Source organism: Lithobates pipiens, unplaced genomic scaffold (assembly GCF_037356315.1).
Source record: "Lithobates pipiens isolate NorthernLeopardFrog02 unplaced genomic scaffold, aLitPip1_a1.2 Scaffold_13, whole genome shotgun sequence".
Lineage (NCBI taxonomy): Eukaryota > Metazoa > Chordata > Amphibia > Anura > Ranidae > Lithobates > Lithobates pipiens.
Genome location: NW_027507718.1, coordinates 62767807 through 62789029, shown reverse-complemented (window position 1 = coordinate 62789029; position 21223 = coordinate 62767807). Strand labels below are relative to the sequence as shown.

General features: G+C 41.8%; 2 protein-coding genes across 2 annotated transcripts in view; one reads left to right on the top strand and one right to left on the bottom strand.

The window, feature by feature from the left end:
- The window catches only part of LRRC19 (leucine rich repeat containing 19), a 36841-nt gene extending 17785 nt beyond the window's left edge, over positions 1-19056 (bottom strand). The window contains exons 1-3 of the mRNA XM_077475148.1: positions 18862-19056; positions 14906-14983; positions 4481-4997 (exon numbers count right to left, since the gene is read on the bottom strand). Coding sequence (XP_077331274.1) covers positions 4481-4997; positions 14906-14974 — 586 coding nt within the window. The 5' untranslated portion in view covers positions 14975-14983; positions 18862-19056. The remainder of the gene's footprint in view (positions 1-4480; positions 4998-14905; positions 14984-18861) is intronic.
- The window catches only part of IFT74 (intraflagellar transport 74), a 176534-nt gene that overhangs the window by 53237 nt on the left and 102074 nt on the right, over positions 1-21223 (top strand). The window lies entirely within an intron of this gene.

The following is a 21223-nucleotide window of genomic DNA, read 5'->3' as shown; positions in this document are numbered from 1 at the left end:
CTTTTCTGGCATGTTAGGGTCTCAAGAATTGAAATAGGCCGTCAGTACTTCAGGTGTGATCAATTTTCAGATATTGGCACCATAGCTTGTGGACTCTATAACTTTCACAAAGACCAAATAATATCCACCAATTTGTACTTATTTTTACCAAAGATATGTAGTAGTATACATTTTGGCCAAAATTTATGAAGAAAAAATTACTAATCTGCTAAATTTTATAACAGAAACGAAGAAAAATTCATTTTTTCGCAGAATTTTCGGTCTTTTTTCTTTTATAGCACAAAAAATAAAAAACTGAGAGGTGATTAAATACCACCAAAAGAAAGCTCTATTTGTATGAAAAAAGGACACAAATTTCATATAGGTACAGTGTTGCATGACTGAGTAATTGTCATTCAAAATGTGAGAGCACCAAAAGCTGAAAATTGGTCTGGTTATTAAGGGTGTTTAAGTGCCTAGTGGTCAAGTGGTTAATGGGGGCACAGAAAGCAATAAAAATTGACAGGTGTTTTAATCCTCCTCAATTTAATGGAAATGTTTCTAAAGACGTATGTATGACATGCTTGGAAGCAAAGTCACAGTAACAGTGTAGAAAAGTGGATTGTTACTATTGCCACTGGTCCACCTCTGTCGCTGTACAAGTTGAACATTTAGGTCTTATTCACAGTTGAATAACGCTAGCATGTTGCATTTATAGAGTATTTTCTTGTGTTTTTTTAGCGTGTTTTTTGGAATGGTACCATACATTTGAATGGGCCTCTCATGCTAAAGCTCACCAAATATTGGACATGAGCCAAGCCGTTTTGCGTTGCATGTTTTTCCCAAGTGACTGCTACCCACAAAGGATTTTTTCAGACGGATATTGGCTCAAACTTGTTTTGCATACACACACACCGTTACACAATGTTGTCGGAAATTCCGAACGTCAAGAAAGCGTTGACGTACGACGAGCTGAGAAAATAGAAGTTCAATAGCCAGTATGGCTCTTTTGCTTGATTCCCCGCATACGTAGAACTTTGTGCTTCGGAATTGTGTACACACAATCGGGATTTCTGACAACGGATTTTGTTGTCGGACAATTTCTGATCCAGATCTCAAATTTTGTGTGTCGGAAATTCCGATGGAAAATGTCCGATGGAGCCTACACACGGTCAAAATTTTTAACAAAAGGCTCCCATTGAACATTTTCCTTTGGAAAATCAGACCGTGTGTACATGGCATTACAGAAATAGCACATATTAAGTTATAATAGGACCTGCACCTGTAAAGAAATCAATTTATATGACCTGAAAAAGAATGACAGAGCAATATACATAAATGTAATGTTTCGGTGTAAATGAATAGTTAGTACAATGCAGGATGCTAAGATTGTAATGCTTTAGACCCATCTCTGACATTAGGGTTTGTGTCTCATGGGGAAAATATTTTTGATACAAAAGTTTTGCTAATTCTATATCAAGCAAGGAATAGCATGCTTCAAAAAGAATGAGGGTTATATGTAGACCTATCAGTAAAACTAGTGGAATCCAGAAAAGCGAGAAACGAGAACTAACAATGTACAAGCCTTTGAAAAAAAGGAGGCGTAAAAAGAGAAAAATAATTAAAATTGCTTGTGAGATCTTTGAAATATGGAAAAAAAAAGCAAGGAACTGTATAAGAAGTGCAGAAATCAGTGAATTCCCTTATGATGGCGATATTGTAACCAAGGATTCAAACAGCTGTCCACTTATCTTTCAAAAGGGTTCTCAATTTACCATCACAAGGGTGAAATGTATACATTACCCATACCATTATACCATCACAAGGGTGAAATGTATACATTCCCTATACCATTATACCATCACAAGGGTGAAATGTATACATCCCCTATACCATTATACCATCACAAGGATGAAATGTATACATCCCCTATACCATTATACCATCACAAGGGTGAAATGTATGCATTCCCCATACCATTATACCATCACAAGTGTGAAATGTATACATTTCCCATACCATTATACCATTGCTAGGGTGAAATGTATATATTACCCATACCATTATACCATCAGCAGGGTGAACAGTAGATAGGAGACAGGATGGATCCATAAATCTTTTAAATATGTATCAAATTTGAAGCCTAATATCTGCATCTGGCAGCATAAATCTAGATTTTTTTCAGATGGAGGAACAGTTTTTTTTTTAACCCTAAAGAACTATAGGCATTCCTTGCTCATTTTGGATAGAGCAAGGAAGGCTTATAACACCCTGTCAGTTTTTTTTTTTTTTTGTCATCTGTGTCCCATTGCAGAGATTTCCCCTCACTTCCTGTCCTATAGCCAAACAGGAAGTGACATAAAATCCCTGCAAATTAAGGGAATTTTTTGGGGACCCCCAGGTCCTGCTGTCTGCTGATTTCACAGACCAAGTCTAGGCTGGAACAAGATTGCAACACTATGGTCGGTATCTGCCCACAAATGGATCGGCAACTTGCTCGGTCTATCAGTAAGCGTCTTAGAGCCTGAGTCAGCTGCTCCTGCCCCGTCCACAGTTCAGCACTCCAGTCCATGGAGCTCAGAGAACCGAGCAATCGGCTGTGTTTTATTGCTCGGTTCTCAGTCTTAGAGCCAGCATTGAATGAAGCATTGAATCCATGCTGCATCTGTCTAGGTAAGTATCATTCTTTAAGAAGAAAAAAAAATGCAGAACTTCTCTTTTAAATACATTTTTTTTGTGCCCAGAGTTCATCTTTAAGCCTTACAGTTTTGGTGGTCTTGTGTCCACTGAAGCTTCATTTTCCCATTCTCAGTTGATAATAGTGGGTCCTTGTGTGTTCTGCTGCTATAAGTCTTCATTTTCAAGGGTCAGTAGGCTCAATTCACATATAACACACCACAATGGGTATGTATATATATATATATATATATATATATATATATATATACTTTTTTTTTCTTAAATTCATGGTTGTTTTCGAATTGGGCCAATGAGATTTGAAAATTACAGTCGCATGGCTAAAATAAACCTTGTGTTAAAGCTTTGTGAATGGAGCCCAACAAGTGTTTTCAGATATGCTCTTCTGAGCACCCATTTTGTAAAAAAAAAAAATATTATTTGGGTAGTTGTCTACATCCTGTAAGGTTCAAAGTTTGGACACTCTCCTCTGAACTTTCTCAATAACAAGGTGTTTATGGCAATAAAATGGATACTTACTGGATGTCTTTCTTTTCCAATCTTCTGTAGCATACTAATATGCCAGGATGTTTTTAGTTTCTAGGATACTACATCCACATTTGGTTCTCGCCATCCTTCTATCTATAGTCCAGTGTTGCTTAGATCACACATTGACAGTTGTAATGTTTAACTGAATCTCGTCATTCTTCATGTATAGATACTCCTCATATAACGACTGACAAGTTTAACGACCGCTCATGCCGCGTACATACGACTGGACTTTCCGGCAGACTAGATCTGACGGAATCAGTCCGTCAGACATTCCGATCCTGTGTGGGCTAATCTGATCGTTTTTCATTAAAAAAAATCAGACGGGCCTAGAAATAGAACATGTTTCAAATCTGTCTGACGGACTCAATTCCCTTTCGGGAAAACCGTTCGTCTATATGCTGGTCCGACGGACCAAAGACGACGCAAGGGAAGCTATTGGTTACTGGCTATTGAACTTCCTTTTTTTAGTCCCGTCTTACGTCATCACGTTTAAAACGAATGGACTTTCGAACGGATTTAGTCCGTTCGTGTGTGGGCAAGTCCATTTGTTCGGAAGGTCTGTCGGAACTCTGCCGAAAGTCCGTCGGGAAGACCGTTGGACCTAGTCTGCCAGAAAGTCCGGTCCTGTGTACGCGGCATCAGACTTATGACCAGCTCTCCCCACCCGAGCGACACGCTGTACATCACTGTATTGTATAGTACAGAATTTTCATTTGTGTTCTGTACTTATGCAAAGTAAAACACTATTGAGCTGGAGTTTTGTGTTTAGACCTTTTTGTTCACAATACAGTAGTTAAGAATGCTTAAAATATTGATTACTTGTGGCTCCTCTTAAACGACCTGGTCATTGGAACAGAACATGGTCGTTAAGTGAGGAGAGCCTGTATTGTAGTTGTAGCCTAATAATTGGTGGTTTGGCTATTTGTATCAGTCAGCAGATTTACCCAATAAAATGGCGACAGACTGCAAATCACTTATGATAAATATGCTGTAGAAGACTGGCTCAAACTCCCTTATTTTCTTATTTTTCTTAGCATTGTACAGGAGTTCAATAACCGCAGCTTTATAACCTCCCTCTCACATGGTGAAAACACTTTAAAATGATAAATGCTAAATCGTTTTTTAAACAGCCTTTAACAGAGGAACCCTCATTTTTTTTCTTGTAAAATATTTAAACCATTTAAAAAACAGCGTTCCTTCTATGGTAAGGAAAACTATCATACATTTAACCATTTGCCAAAGGATGCTTCTTTTTTTTTTTAAAGGAACTTACCTAGAATTACTGTGCTGTTATTTAACCACTCTGATAGATTTATAAGGGAGCAGCTACAATTCCATGGGTTTCCATACAGTGTTATATTTAGAGGTGTTTTCAAGTCCTTTAGTGCATCTTTACTATCCACGTTTGTCATTTTGTTGTTTTCGAGGTTTAATTTTTCCAGCTGCTTAAATAATAACAGAATATTTATAGGTAGTTCTATAATTTGATTGTTGCCGAGATCCAAAATCCTCAAGTTGTCTAATCCTTTAAAGGAAAATTCATCAACGGCTGTAATAAAATTATCTTTGAGGATTAAAACTTCAAGTTTGGTAAGTCCAGAAAACATGCCATTTGGGAGTCTTGTAATGTTGTTGTTACTCAGATTCAGTTCTGTAAGATTAGGGTAACTGTGTAGATATTTACTTAAATTAACTAAGTTAATTGTGTTTTCAGCCAAGTTGAGTTTTATAGTATCTACTGATATGTTTTGAGGGATTTCTGTGAGGTTACGCTTAACCAACGAACATTCCTGTAGGTGAAAGTAAACAGACAATAATTACATTGTGAAGATCTATATTATCACTTTAATTGAGCAGAAACAAGCCTCCCATGATCCACTGGGTTCTTAAAGTTTTTTATCTGTAAGAAACGTTTAGTATTATTTTACAGATTTTTTTATTTTATTATTGGTTCATCTTGTGATCTTTTGCAAGTAGAGATATAAGGGTTGATGTACTAAAAGCATATAGATTGTTCTTTTTGCAAGGCAATTTTCCTTTAGCTTATTAAACGAGGGTGAGCTCTGGGGGCTTCCATCATCAAGTAAAAATACTTTTTTTTTCCCCCTTGCATGCGATCAGGTATTCCTTGCTAAGTTGTTCACTTTGCAAGGGAATTCACTTATTTGCCCTTAGTAAATAAGCTCCGTAGACATGGCTAGCTGTTTCAACTTCACATGGCGATCCGGCAAGTAAGTCCTTTATTTTGCAACTTCCTTTAACAGACCAGGCTGTCCAGCAAAAGTGACAGTTATGCCGCATACACACGATCAGAATTTTGGCCAGCAAAAGACAGATGAGAGCTTTTCATCAGAAAATGCGACTGTGTGTATGCTCCATCGGAATTTAGCTGTCCAAATTCCCGCCAGCAAAAATTTGATAGAAAGTTTTTCCATCAGGAAAATTGAGAAGATGCTCGGAAATCGTAAATTCCAATTGTGTGTATGCAATTCCAACGTGCAAAAACTCACGCATGCTCAGATTCAACTACGAGATGGAAGCTATTGGCCACTGGGTATTGAACTTCCTTTTGTACGTGTTGTACGTCACCGCATTCTTGGCGGTCGGAATTTGGTGTGACTGTGTGTAGGCAAGACAGTTTGAGCGGAATTCTGTCAGAATTCCGACGAGAAAACCATCAGAGCTTTTTCCAATGAGAATTCTGATCATGTGTACGCAGCATTAGAGGGTTGAGACAAACCATTTAACATTGAGAAGGGTGCTTGCAATGGCCAATCTGCTAGTACATCTAACACTACATGTTGAAAGTGCTGCTGTCCAATGGTGGCTCTGTTGCTCTTTCTTAGAGTAAAGCCACCCTAAGACAGAAAATGTGTTACTGACTGAAAATAAAGAAAAAAGCCTGAACAAATTTAATGCAGCTACCACATTGAGCTTCTGTTCACACCTAAGCAATTGTTAATGTGTTTTCCTACATCTGACTATGTTCAGCATGTAGAACTCCATTGTTTGTAACTGTGCCTGTTCACATTTCAGCGTTCAGCTGCATGCACACTGTATACCTTCTAATTACATATATTTTTTTTTTAAATGAGTTTTTGTCCCAATAGACATCAAAGATACCTGTTTATAGAACTTAGGGTTAATTTACTTCAGAAGTAGAAACTGTTCACTTGGAATGGTTGTTATTTACTGCTGTCAATCAAATCCTGTTACAAGTTTTGCTGTCTGTGTCTATAGATGCAGACAGCACGGCTTGGGATCAAGGCTGCACGTATGGGTTGTTGTTTTTTTGTTTTGTTTTTTCACATCCTGCATCAACTTGGCTGCGCACCAGCCTTTTCCTGGCTATTCGTATAGCTTCCAGATTGGTTCCCCAGGTATGTTACAGAGACCGTACCTGGACCCACTTTGGAGATAGATGCAGGGCCAGCCTATAAAGTCAATTTGAACACTGAATCTTGGATAAGGCACACCTCATTGGCACATATGCAATGCATCCAGTTAACTGCAGTATGTTGTACAGGTCCAGGGCAGTGGCAATCCATAAAGTTATGACCTACTTTCTGAAGACCCCTTCGGGGATATGCTCTTCCAAAGCATGTAGGGATACTGCATTTCCCACGTAAATATTGCTGTCCCATTGTCCTACTGATAGGTGAGTAATGGGCCTTATATATATATATATATATATATATATATAATATATCCCCTTTTTTTGTAACTCCTAGCCATCCCTATTTTACCCTTTAAAGCGGAGTTACACCCAAAAATGGAGCTTCCGCTTCTCGGCATCCTCCCCCCTCCAGTGGCACATTTGGCACCTTTCAGGTATTTGCTCCCACTTTCGGGCATAGATAGCTACAGTATCTATACCATATCCGGCACCTCCTCCGCCCAACAACCCCTCCCCCCCCGCTGTCTTCTGGAAGATACAAAGATCCCAGAAGACAGGAGGGACCAGTGGGATCGCACAAGTGAAGTAGGGAACCAGGCTGTGAAGCCGCAAGGCATCACTTCCTGATTCCCTTACCGAAGATGGCAGCGCCTCCACCCACGAGCCGAGGGACAGATCGGCTTCGGGTGCCAAAATTACAGGCTCCCTGGACAGGTAAGTGTCCATATTTTAAAAGTCAGCTGCGTTACTTGTAGCTGCTGACTTAAAAAATAATAAACATCGGCAGAACTCCACTTTAAGTGACTTTTGGACTGGCTCTGTTCTTTTTCTCCTGTGATGCAGCTTTATTACCCTGCCTGCTCGTGACCAGACTTTGGCAGTTGTCCAGCACATATCCTACCATGTTCTGCTGTTTGGAGCTGTGTGCCCGCTATTAGAAGCAGATCTTGGGAGATTTTTCTCAGCTCCACTTGGGCTTTATAAATGTAGGTACACAGGCAGGAGACAATCGTTTTAGCTTGAGGTTACTTCTGGTGGCTAATAACCCCTTCTGTCTGCAGGGGGCTATCTGTTCTTCATCTGTCCCTCTTTCCTCTATGGTACCCCCAGGTGAGACCCATTCTTCGTGTTACTGTAGATAAAAAGTGTACATTTTATTTTCTAATTTTTCCCAATTAAAATGATACTGCAGTGGGGTCCTGCTGCAGCTGCACACCTAACTTCAATCAGCAGAACTGGCCCTGACCTTTTAGCTCAACCCTGACTTCATCTGCCACCAGTCCTCCTGGTTGGGGGGTTCTAAGTAATTTTCTAGCAAAAAATACTGATGTTAACTTGTAAGCAACAAGTGTCAGAAAAGGCTTAGTCTTTAAGTGTGTGAGGGGTTAGCTCGGCAGCGGGTGTGTGTGACCCCCTGGATGGGTTCACAACACAAAGTCAGGCACAGCAGACAGCGGTGTAGGTTCAAAAAACAAAAGATCCAGTTTATTTATGCTCCATGCAGTGATACATATAACAGCCAAACAAAATAAAACAAGAAAATAAATCCTGGTCAGCTTGACCTCTAACTACACACATAGACTCCCTGTCTAACAACTGGGTACAGCCTTGTGCTGCCCCAGTCCCTGTCTCTATTGTAGGGGTTTGCCACACAGGCGTTAACTCACCGCACAGAACAGATCTCAGACTCCCCAGTCTATACACACAAAACTGGTTCCAGGATGGAGCATCTCCCTATGCATGCTGGGGTTTTTTGTAGAGGCCTTAATGAGCCCACTTACTTCAGCTGGGCTCATTAACTCTTCCCCTCTAATTGTAAAAGTCTGCATAAAGCCTGAATCTAGGACACACATATTTACCATCCTGGATACAACCAGGTGACTTTACCTGCCTGCTGCCACATACCCCCCCCTCTTGTTTCAACCTTGGGGTTGTAACACCAGCAGTCAGACACGCATGTATCCGAGACAAAGCATCCACATTCCCCATTTTAACACCAGGGCGATGCTTAACTGTAAAGTTAAATTCCTGTAGGGCTAGGAACCACCTATTTACTCTTCTATTGGTCTCCTTGTTCTGAGCCATCCACTTTAAAGGAGCGTGATCAGTCACCAGGTCAAAGTGCCTACCTAGCAGATAGTACCGAAGGGAATCTAGAGCCCACTTCACTGCTAAACATTCCTTCTCAATCGTGGAGTAATTTACCTCATGGGACTTTAACTTCCTGCTGAGGTAAATGACTGGGTGCTCTTCCCCGTTCCAGACCTGGGATAACACTGCTCCTAACCCAACGTCTGATGCATCAGTTTGTACAACAAAGTCCTTAGAGAAGTCTGGTGAGTACAACACTGGCTGGCTACATAAGGCTGTTTTTAAGGACTGAAATGCTTCCTCAGCCTCTGGGGACCATTTAACCATAACCGACTCTTTCCCTTTTGTCAGGTTGGTGAGGGGCACAGCCTGAGAAGCAAAATGGGGAATGAATCGTCGATAATAGCCAGCGATTCCCAGAAAGGCTCGTACCTGTTTCTTGCTGTTGGGACGTGGCCAACTCTGTATGGCCTCGACTTTATTGACTTGGGGTTTTATCACCCCCCTCCCAATAGTGTACCCAAGATATTTGGCCTCCTCCTGTCCAATGGTACACTTCTTTGGATTGGCCGTAAACCCAGCTTCCCGGATAGAGTCTAGGACTGCTTGTACTTTTGGCAAATGTGAGACCCAGTCTGTGCTATGGATAATCACATCATCCAGGTAAGCTGCAGCATATTTCTGATGGGGCCTCAGAATCTTATCCATTTTCCGCTGGAATGTTGCCGGTGCATTCTGTAACCCAAACGGCATTCTCTTATATTGGAATGCCCCATCTGGGGTTACAAACGCAGTTTTCTCCTTGGCCGACTCGGCCAGGGGAATTTGCCAATACCCTTTGGTGAGATCAAGAGTTGTCATATATCGGGCTGTTCCCAGCCGGTCAATCAACTCATCTATACGTGGCATGGGGTAGGTGTCAAATTTTGTAACTTTATTTAATTGTCTAAAATCGTTACAAAACCGCCAGCTCCCATCAGGTTTGGGCACTAGTACGATAGGACTGGACCAGTCACTCTGGGACTCCTCTATCACACCCAATTCCAGCATCCTTTGAACCTCCCCACATATTGCCTCCCGTCGGGCCTCTGGTATTCTATAAGGTTTTAGTTTTACCCTTTCTCCTGGCGGGGTGATAATGTCATGCTCTACGCCAGATGTTTGTCCCGGAAGCTCAGAGAAAATCTCTTTGTTACGAAGTACAAACTCTTTAACCTCCTGTTGTTGGGGTTTCGATAAGGTGTCTGCTATTCCAACCTCAGGAACTAAGCAATCAGGCTGTACTTGTGACAAAGTCTCTGCGACTAGGGATTCCCTATCCCTCCAGGCTTTCAGCAGATTGACGTGATAGATCTGCTCCGGCTTTCGCCTTCCTGGCTGTCTAACCCTGTAGTTCACCTCACTAATTTTTTCAATTACTTCATATGGACCTTGCCATTTGGCCAGAAATTTGCTTTCAACCGTAGGGACTAGCACCAAGACCCTATTCCCCGGGGAAAAAGTACGGGTCTTGGCCCCACGGTTGTACACTCTCTGCTGTGCTAACTGCGCTTGGGTTAAATGTTCCTTTACAATTGGCATTACCTGTGCAATTCTATCTTGCATCAGGGCGACATGCTCAATCACACTCCTGTGAGGAGAACTCTCATTTTCCCAAGTTTCCTTGGCGATATCCAGCAGCCCTCTTGGGTGTCTCCCATAGAGCAACTCGAAGGGTGAGAAACCCGTAGAGGATTGGGGTACCTCCCTAATGGCAAACATCAGATAGGGTATTAGACAATCCCAATTCTTTCCATCTCTATCCACCACCTTCTTTAACATTTGTTTTAGGGTTTTGTTGAATCTTTCAACCAACCCATCTGTTTGGGGGTGATGCACAGATGTACGCAATTGCTTCACTTTGTACAACTTGCATAATTCTTTCATAACCCGGGACATAAAGGGTGTACCTTGGTCCGTAAGCAGTTCCTTACAAATACCCACGCGGCTAAAAACAAGAGAGAGCTCTTTGGCTATGGTTTTGGCCGAGGTATTTCGGAGAGGAATTGCTTCCGGATAACGGGTGGCATAGTCCAAAATAACCAAAATGTACTGATGCCCCCTAGCAGACTTCATTATCGGACCTACCAAATCCATTGCGATCCTCTCAAAGGGGACCTCAATGATAGGAAGAGGTACCAGTGGGTTACGGAAATGTGGCATAGGTGCCGACTTCTGACACACAGGGCAGGAGGAACAATACTTTTCTATTTCCTTCATGACCCCAAGCCAATAGAATCTCTGCAGTACTCTCTCTCTGGTTTTCTCTGTCCCCAGATGACCTCCCAGAATGTGTCCATGAGCCAATTCTAACACCAACTTCCTGTAAGGTTTAGGCACTACAAGTTGCTCAATGGTTTCTTCTGCCCTTTGAGCCACTCGATATAGCAGGTCCCTTTCCATAGTGAAGTAAGGATAAGGGCAAGTCTTATCTGGGTTCACTAACTCTCCATCTATTTTCACCACATTTTCCCGTGCCTTTATTAGGGTGGGGTCTTTTAACTGTTCTGTGGCAAAATTTTCCCTGTGAACCTCAAGATCCGAAAACTCCACAGACGGCATGTTTTCATCTGAGGATGTTGGCTCCTCCCCAGTTTCTCAAGTTTCCCCCGCCAATACCGACAAGGGAAATTCAGGAGAGTCCTCACCACTCCCAGAGGAATTCTGGTCATCTTCCTGGTTTATAGGGGCACCAATGGGGGCCTCAGGACAATCCCAGAGTTCCCAGAATTTTGGAAAATCCCTTCCCACAATAGCATCATGTGGTAAGTGAGCCACTAACCCCACCTGATGAGAGAGGTTACCTTTGGGGGTCTCAAAAAACACTGAAGTTACAGGATACTCTCGGGTGTCCCCATGCACGCAAATAACAGCCACCCTGTTCTTCCCAGAGACCTCTGTAGTAACTAATTCAGCTTTTATCAATGTTACCAGGCTACCTGAATCTAGCAACACATCAACATGTCTACCATTAATACACATTTTACATAAATGTTTCTCAGGTCCCCGAATGGCAGTGCATGCAACTGTCGCAAACAGCGACTGACGTCTCTCCCTTATAAAGTCACATTGCATAGGCTCATCCACAACTGGGCAATTGGCTGCAATATGTCCCTCTTGCCGGCAGCGGTAGCAAATAATCTTTTTCGCTGCCTCTTGCAGCATGGGCTTCCTGGGCTGCTCCCGCCAGACCTTATGTAGAACTCCCACCCTCTCACTCTCTCCACCCTCACCCCTTGGAGTCATCTTACCCGCCACTGGGGATGATCTGGTCTTAGGGGGGAAAGTCCGTGAGTCCCTGGAAGAGGTGGTCAGGTTCTCTGTAGCCAAGTACCTCTCAACCAGATCCACAAGTTTATCTGCATTTTCTGGGTCTCCGTGGCTTACCCATTTTTTGGATGGCAGTAGGAAGAGCTCTCAGGAAACGATCCATAACCACACGTTCCACAATGTTTGGTGCAGTCAAAGTCTCTGGCTGCAGCCACTTCCTGCTCAGGTGAATGAGATCATACATTTGAGACCTGGGAGGTTTTCCAACCTGAAAAGTCCAGTTATGCACACGCTGAGCCCGGACGGCCAGGGTGACACCCAGCCGTGCCAATATTTCTGCTTTTAGCACCACATAGTCTTTTGCTTGGTCAGGCTCTAGGTCATAATAAGCTTTCTGCGATTCCCCAGTTAACAGAGGGGCCACCAGTCCAGCCCATTGCTCCTTAGGCCACTTTTCCCTTTCAGCAGTCCTTTCAAATGTGGTCAAAAACACCTCCGGATCATCCTCTCCAGTCATTTTTGTCAGTAAACGGCTCACACCAAAGGATGCGGTATTATTGTAACCACTTGCTTCATTGGTCTGCGGACGTTGCTGTATTAATGTTTCTATTTTCTGTTGAAAATTCTGCTCTTGCTTCTGCAACAGGTCTATGAAGCGGGCTTCAGATCGCTGCTGGGCTTGTTGCTGAGCTTCCAAACTCTGCTGGTGAGCCTTCTGCTGATTTTCCAAACTCTGCTGCAATGTTGCATTTATCTGCTGCTGGGCTGCAAGGCTCTGTTGTTGAGCTGCAAGGCTCTTTTGCAAACCTGCATTTGTTTGCTGCTGATTTGCTTTTGCTTGTTGCTGGTTTGCATTTGCTAGAGCCAGCTGTCTCAGTATCTCCTCCATGCTGGCCTTAACAAAAAAAAAGTGCCCGCATTCTCCACCAACTGTGAGGGGTTAGCTCGGCAGCGGGTGTGTGTGACCCCCTGGATGGGTTCACAACACAAAGTCAGGCACAGCAGACAGCGGTGTAGGTTCAAAAAACAAAAGATCCAGTTTATTTATGCTCCATGCAGTGATACATATAACAGCCAAACAAAATAAAACAAGAAAATAAATCCTGGTCAGCTTGACCTCTAACTACACACGTAGACTCCCTGTCTAACAACTGGGTACAGCCTTGTGCTGCCCCAGTCCCTGTCTCTATTGTAGGGGTTTGCCACACAGGCGTTAACTCACCGCACAGAACAGATCTCAGACTCCCCAGTCTATACACACAAAACTGGTTCCAGGATGGAGCATCTCCCTATGCATGCTGGGGTTTTTTGTAGAGGCCTTAATGAGCCCACTTACTTCAGCTGGGCTCATTAACTCTTCCCCTCTAATTGTAAAAGTCTGCATAAAGCCTGAATCTAGGACACACATATTTACCATCCTGGATACAACCAGGTGACTTTACCTGCCTGCTGCCACAAGTGGTTAAACTGACCTCATTTACAGACTGAAGTTTATCCCTTTGATCTTTCTAAAAGAAATGCGCTGAGGAATGTTGATAAACCTTTGCCAGCTTTTTTTTTTTTTTTTTGACAGCTCTAGCTCTGTACTATTTACATAGAATCGAATAATGCCAGTTAAGATCAAGGTGGAGGTTGAATCAAGATCGCTTTTTTTTTAATGATTAATTATACAGCTGTAATTTATACTGTAACTGCAGTTGTTTATATCTATTGATTGTTTCTCAATTTGTGTTTCTTTATCTTTTATTCCGCGTGAATTGGCCAGAATTGTAACTTTAAAAAGGAGCTCTAGGCTCCTTCCGAAAAAATTAAAGTGAATGTAAACCCAATGTCATCCTTTCTAAACTACTGCCATAGGGGTTATCTATAAGGATATACATGCCTCCTGCATGTATCTTTACATGTCAAATGTCTCCCGTCTGTCTATTATGAGACCTGAAAAACTGCATATTGTGTGGGTGGGTCTGTTGTCTGGAGCTTGGTGGGTGGAGTTGTGATGTCAGTAGACTCTCCGCCCACCTCTACACTCCCCCTTGTCATTATACATTTTCTCCTGTGTATTTCTTACACTGAACTTCTGCTATGATCTCTAACATCCAGTGAAAAGACAGGAAAGTAACCATATGACTTCAGCATGCCCAATTATGCTGAGGTATAGAACATCCAATCCTGGCAGAGCAGCAGAAGAAAGGAGTGGGAGGGAATTAAAAAATAATACATGTCTCTTAGGCTAGTGTACGAGATATGTAAATCACCTGTCACTCACAGCAAAGGGGGAAGATATGACGAAGTTTTTCTCTGTTTGTCAAGATTTATCTCACTGAACAATTAAAAGAGGATTGCTCAGAGCTGGATTAGCGCTTTGTGGCAACACTGGGCTCAAATGATAGGAAAATCTTATACTCTACATTATGACATAAAAAAAAAATCAGGTTTTATCCACATAATATTAGGAGCCTTACCTGTCGCTGGATCCTGCGGTGCCTTCACCCCAGCCGATTTTTCCATCGGCTTTTGGGTGCAGCCACCGCCATTGCTTGTAAGGGAAACCTTCACAGCCGGTTCCCTACTGCGCATGCGTGCTGCGCTATCTGAATGGCCCGGCAGCGGGCAAAGGAGGAGGTGAGCTGACCTCCAGGGTGATCTCGCCATGCCCCCCCCAAAATGTGGCAGTGGAGGGGGGGAGGTGGCAAATAAGCGGAGTTCTCTTTTTGGGTGGAGATGCGCTTTAAAAAAAATTTTTTTGTGTACGAGCAAGGTTATTGAAAAGGAGTGTAATATATAAAACAGAACAAGTGTGTTCAGAAAAAACAAAAGAACATAAAGGAACATAATAAATCCCAAGTCTATGCTATCCGGTCAAGTTAAATATATATCTTTGACTTAAAAGTTAGTTCTTACCTTGTTCACGCAATCAGAATCGGCATACATACTTCCGCACATCATCAAAAGTAGAATTATCATATGCATCTTTATTTCCTGGAATGAACAGCATACTATTAATGGTACATTTGTAACATTTTGGTTTCAAAACAAAGAACACATAAAACACATAAAACATAAAACTATTAAGCCTCATCAACACATATAGTGAGAGGCTGAAAATATGCCAGTATCATATTCAGGGTGTTTTCAGATGCCCAGAGAGCCACCTGGGAGGGGATTTACTAAAACTGCAGAGTGCAAAATTTGGTGAAGATCTGCATAGAAACCAATCCGCTTCCAGGTTTTATTGTCAAAGCTTAAAGTGTAAACCTCCCTATCGTTTTCAGCCAAGGAAGCTGCCATCTTTGCCTCTGTATAACTGCCATGATGCTGCACATGTGATCATTGGATGGCTTCACAGTTTGGTTGAGCGCACAACCAATGGGAGTGTTACATTTCCGACACGTGCTGGACATGAAGCTGTTTTATGAATGGGTTTACTTCCGCTTTAAAGTAGCAGAAGTAGAATTTTTTTTAATTTTGGATAGCGTAAGAGAGGGGTATAAGCCCTGTCAGATTCATTTTTTTCAACATCAGTGTCCCATTGCAGAGATTTACCTTCACTTCCAGTCCCTTAGCCAAAACAGGAAATGAGAATACATCCCTGCAAATTAATCAAATTAACGCCCACCTGAACTCGACTCCATAAATATTAGGTCTCTTTCACATGGACGGCTGTTCTGCTGCTGTTAAAAGCATGTTTTGTTATTTTGAATTTCCAAGATTCCAGGTGCAGCAATCACATGCAGTTGTACATTGTGATTAGGCGCATTTACATGCGGCTGCGTTTAGCTGCGGTGGAACATTCTTGCCATTTCTGATGTGCTTCCTGTTGTTTTTCTTTCCTTTTTGCTGCTGCTATCCGCAGGCGAAATAGTACACTGCGATTGCCTGCGGTTATGTACAGATGGCTGCACTAAATCGGTTCTAGAAGCAGTCAAATTTATTTTTTCTAACCTCAACAAACCAACACTAAACGCAGTGTGTGACTGGGGCCATAGGAAAGCATTGTGTGAGTTTAGGTGCGGTAGATAATCTCATCTATCCGCAGCTAAAAGCTGAATTCTATCCTCCTGTGTGAAAGGGGCCTTAGACTCCAGAAAGAGAGATCATTTTGCCCCTGTACAAATCATTAGTAACAACTCATTTGGAATATGCAGTTCAGTTTTGGGCACCGGTTCTCAAAAAGAATATCGGGGAACTGGAGAAAGTGCAGAGAAGAGCAACCAAACTGATAAGAGGCATGGAGGAGCTCAGCTATGAGGAGAGATTATAGGAACTGAATTTATTCTCTCTGGAGAAGAAGAGGTTAAGGGGGATGTGATCAACGTGTATAAATACATAAATGGTCCATATATTGAACTTGTTGTTGAATTATTCACTTTAAGGTCAGAACAGAGGACAAGGGGGCACTCTTTACATCTAAAGGAAAGGAAATTTAAAGGAGAAGCACAGCCAAAGCTCATTTGGCTGTACTTCTCCTGTGGATCACAGGAGTGCAGTTCGTTCAGCACTCCTGTGACGCGTTTTCAGCAGACAGCAGGCTGAAATCCGCTGTATGCTGACGTCACAGTGTTGGTCCAGGCTCTGTGTCTTCACTACCATGGAGTCAGAATCCACCCAGATCCCTGGACCGACACCCGCTTCAGCCTCTCAGCGAGCCACTGAGAGACTGAGACAGTTGCTCCACCCCCTCCACAGCTCAGCGCTCCAATGAGGAGGGGGTCAATCAGTGATGCCCATTTTGGGCACTGATTGGCATCCATTGTGGGCACTGATTGGCATCCCTTAGTGGTCTAGGTTGGCATACCTGGTGGTGACATCCCTGGTGGTCCAGTGTTGGCATCCTGGGGGGGGTAATCAAGCTCAGCACAGACCCCCCTGTGAGAGGAGCGGCCGATCGGCTCTACTCACGTCTGACACGAAAAGCTGCTCAACGGCTCTTCCTGTTTACACTGTGATCACGCGTGATTGGGCACGGCTGATCATGGGGTAAAGAGTCTCCATCAGAAATTGTTGCAGTGTGTCAGACTGACACACTACACACCCGATCGCCGCGGTGGCTGTTATCCTGCGGGACATCATGTGACGTCCAGTCAGGATATTGAAACCATCATTTTGCTATATGGTGGGTGGCAAGTGGTTCATTCTCCATTATGAACGCTAGTTTACAAGACCAATCGCTTCCAGCTCGTCCTTGCTTCCGAGCATGCATGTTTGTACTTTGGACTTTTGTCTGACGGACTTGTGTACACATGATCGGAAAATCCGACAACAGCTGTCCGATAGAGCGTACCAACGGTCGGATTTTCCGCCGAACAGCCTGACATCACACAATTCTCGTCCTAAAATCTGGTCGTGTGTACGAGGCTTTAGTCTGTCAGTTTGGTGATTTTAAAGCTACTTAAAAAATTGCCATGTATGTGGGCAATATAATTCAAACATTCCTGATTGTCGTCATTTTATCCAAGATAGAGGTGTTCGCAAGTTAAATAGACATGCTAGACTAATCACAATAGATGAGTTTTCATTTTCTGGTTATACTGTTGCAATATAGACAAGCTACGCTCCTTTAATGAGCGTTACTGTATATATTATTATTACCGTACTATAATTTTACAGCAGCGTTATTCTTTGTTGCACTATATAGTATGAACTTTACACTACTGTCATCTGCGTATGAACAGTATGCAGTGTTCTGTTCATGAATAGGCAGATTTATGAGGATATAGGAGAGTCCGTGCTTTTCGTTTAGAATGTACCTTATAAGGTAGTGTGATTATAACATAATAATTGGTCATACAAGTCACGCAAGTGTGTTAACATGAATCTTTGCAATAAATACAGTCACACTTGTATGCATCATTCACAGACTTTGTGAAGAAAATACATAGTATTGTATATATGTTTAACATAAAAGTATTGATCAGATACTGTATACAGGCGGTCCCGGGGGTTACAAACAAGATCTGGTCTGTAGATTTGTTTTTAAGTTGAATCTGTATGTAAGTCGGGATAGGTACATTTTTTTTTTTTTTTAAGTGTAGCTCCAGCCAAAAAAACAACGATTTTTAAGTTTGTATTTACAACCATTATGGATCGTGTAAGCTAAGGCTGGATTCACACCTATGCATTTTTAGTGCATTTTGCAGATTTGCACTACAGCCCATTTAACATGGTTTCCTATGGAACACGTTATGTAGAGCAAATCTGCAAAATGCAAAAAGCACTAAAAATGCATAGGTGCGAATCCAACCTTAAATGACTAATACTAAAACGAATACCAATTACAGACACAAACAAGTTAAGCGCTAAAAGTTCCCACATATATAAACTCAAAATCTTAGATATTGGATTTGCAGTTGGTATAAAGGTAGAAGCAGTATAATTATTATATATTATATTATTATTATTATTCAGGATTTATATAGCACCAACAATTTATGCAGCGCTTTACAATATAAAAGGAGACAATACAGTTACCATACAATAAAATACAAGAGGATTAAGAGGGCCCTGCTCAGAAGAGCTTACAATCTAATCTAATATATATTATATTATATAATTACGTGTGATTATTTTAGCTTGAAAGAGGCTTATGAAAAGCTGTCTACACTGCGTCATTACAAGCAAAATCAGCCAAGTTTAAATAAGTGTAATTTCCTTAGCAGCAATTGTTTTCTTTTCTTTTTTTTTCTCCCCGGCTCTTCTCATAAATGTTAGCAATTGTCTTACTTCCCTTTTTAATGAATTATATCACATGAATGAAAAACATACAGATTGACAGTTGGGGAAAAATAGACAGAATTCTCCGATCTATTTCTAAAAGAAACAAGCAACACAATGTCCAATTTGTGATTATATTCTCCTACCTTCGGGGAATTCTAGCCCGTGCGCCAAGCTTGTTTGTGTGGATTACAGCACTGACCTACATGGGCAAGGAGTAATGCAGCAGCATAACAACACCTTGTTCCGCTTTAACCTTTGTACTCGACAACAGGTGTTAACACTTCTTCTTCGGCAAAAGATTGACTAGGGTTCTTCTTGTCCGTTGCTGGGCTTAATCCAATCTTCAGGCAATGAGGAAGTAAGAGAGCAACATGATTAGATCTTTCACTTCCTGACCTCTGTAGACAAATCAGGTTAGTGGCATCTATGTTTATAGTAGTGCTCAATCCATGCAGTTAAACAAAATTTTGAATTCAACAGTATTCAGCTATATTCTATAATATTTCTTGCTATGGATTGACTATATCCTGGAGAGGATTTCTAAAGTCATCTAATTCTAACTTCTTGACACAGAAATAAAGTAACCGAAATACGTGGAATTTCTGAACCTTCAGGCTCCATGCACACTAGCATTTTTTTTTTTCTAATCCTAAAAACTACATTATCCTATGTGTCCATGCACACTGCTTTAGGCTTTTAGAATTTTTTTAAGCTTCAGCATCTAGGAGAAGAAAAAAAATGTTTTTGGAGTATTTTTCCATCAGAAAAAAAGCTGTTAACCGCTGCTAAGCATCGGTTTCCAACGTTTTTTTTTTCTTAGCTAGCAGCCCGCTAGTGTCCTTAACAACCAGTGTATAGCTGGTTGTTAAGCCTGATCAAGCCTCTTTTTTTAGATGTGTATCTATAAATTACTTTATAGAAAAAACATGCTTTGCTAGAAAAAAAACATAAACATTTTTTTCCCGAACACCCTAGAGAATAAAATGATGGTCGTTGCAATACTTTCTGTCACACCGTATATGCACAGCGGTCTTACAAAGTCACTTTTTTTGGAAAAAATAGTTTTTTTTCAAATTAAATAAGACAACGGTAAAGTTTTTTTTAATATTGTGAAAGATAATGTTACGCAGAGTAAATTGATACCCAACATGTCATGCTCCCTGGTGTAAATCCAACATTAATCATCTCAAAAAGAGAGCTACACCCCCCCGGACTTTTTTTTTTTTAAATAAAGGACTTGTCAGACCGTCTTTTTTTATAAACATTTATTTTTATTTTTTTTGTAAATGAGTAGGGTTATTCTGTACTCCTTCACATAATGGGGGGGGGGGGGGGGTTGGGGGCGTCAATGCAGAGTTTTTTTTCTGATTTATTATTTTCTTTATTTTTATTTTTTTATTTCAGCTGTCAGCTGGGAACTTAAGGACACCGCAGCCGCATGTTTTCACTACTAAAATACCAAGCCTTCATAAAATAGCTCACGCTCTCTCTCAGCTTACGCATGTATTTGCAAATGTGTGCAAACTAAACCCCTTGGTTTTAACTAGAACTGTTAGGGTAATTTGGTTTGTTGCAGGCTGGCTGGTAAGTGAGCTGGGAATTTTTGTTCATAGTTTATTTTTTTTTCTCTCAGCTCTCTCCCTCAATGGGCAGATTGTCTCCCGCAGCTGTCAATCAAATCCTATGACAAGCAAGCAGGGGGTAGGGTAGGGTGGGGCCTAGCCCCACTGTTTCTGTCTTTATACACAGGCAGCAGGGCTTGGGAGCGAGCCCACACAAATGCCACTCAAACTAGAGTAGGTGCCAGGAGCACCAGCAAGGGACTTAAGAAAAGGAGTCTTGGGGCTTCTCAGTGCAAAGCCATTGGTGTTTGTTATCTAAGTAAAAAAAAATATCCTTTAGAATCACTTAAACTTTTCATTTTAATAAGCTGGTGATTGGTTGCTAGGACCGCCCTGCATCTTGGCAACCAATTACCTGCTGGTAAACTTGAAAAGGTAACTCTAGCAGCTCCCACTCCCGCCCTCTGTCCAATGCTGCTTTCCCTTCCATCCTCCATCCTGGATAACCATATAAAGATAGGTAATGTAATGGGGCGGACAGAGGACATGACTTTGAGGAGAGGGTGATGCGGGCTACAGCATGGCTGGGGAGTGGTGTACATAGTTACATAGTTAGTCAGGTTGAAAAGATACAAGTCCATCCAGTTCAACCACAAAAAAAATATCATACAATCCCATATACCCAATTCTATACCCACAGTTGATCCAGAGGAAGGCGAAAAACCCCAGCAGAGCATGATCCAATTTGCTAAAGCGGGGGAAAAAATTCCTTCCTGATCCCCCAATAGTCAATCGGATTTTCCCCGGATCAACTTTATCTATAAATATTAGTACCCAGTTATATTATGTACATGTGTAATATGAAGTGGGACAGAGTACATGGCTGTGAAGGGGGGCAAGGGCGTAGCTTGGGGGGGTAATGCGAACCAGGAGAGAGGACATA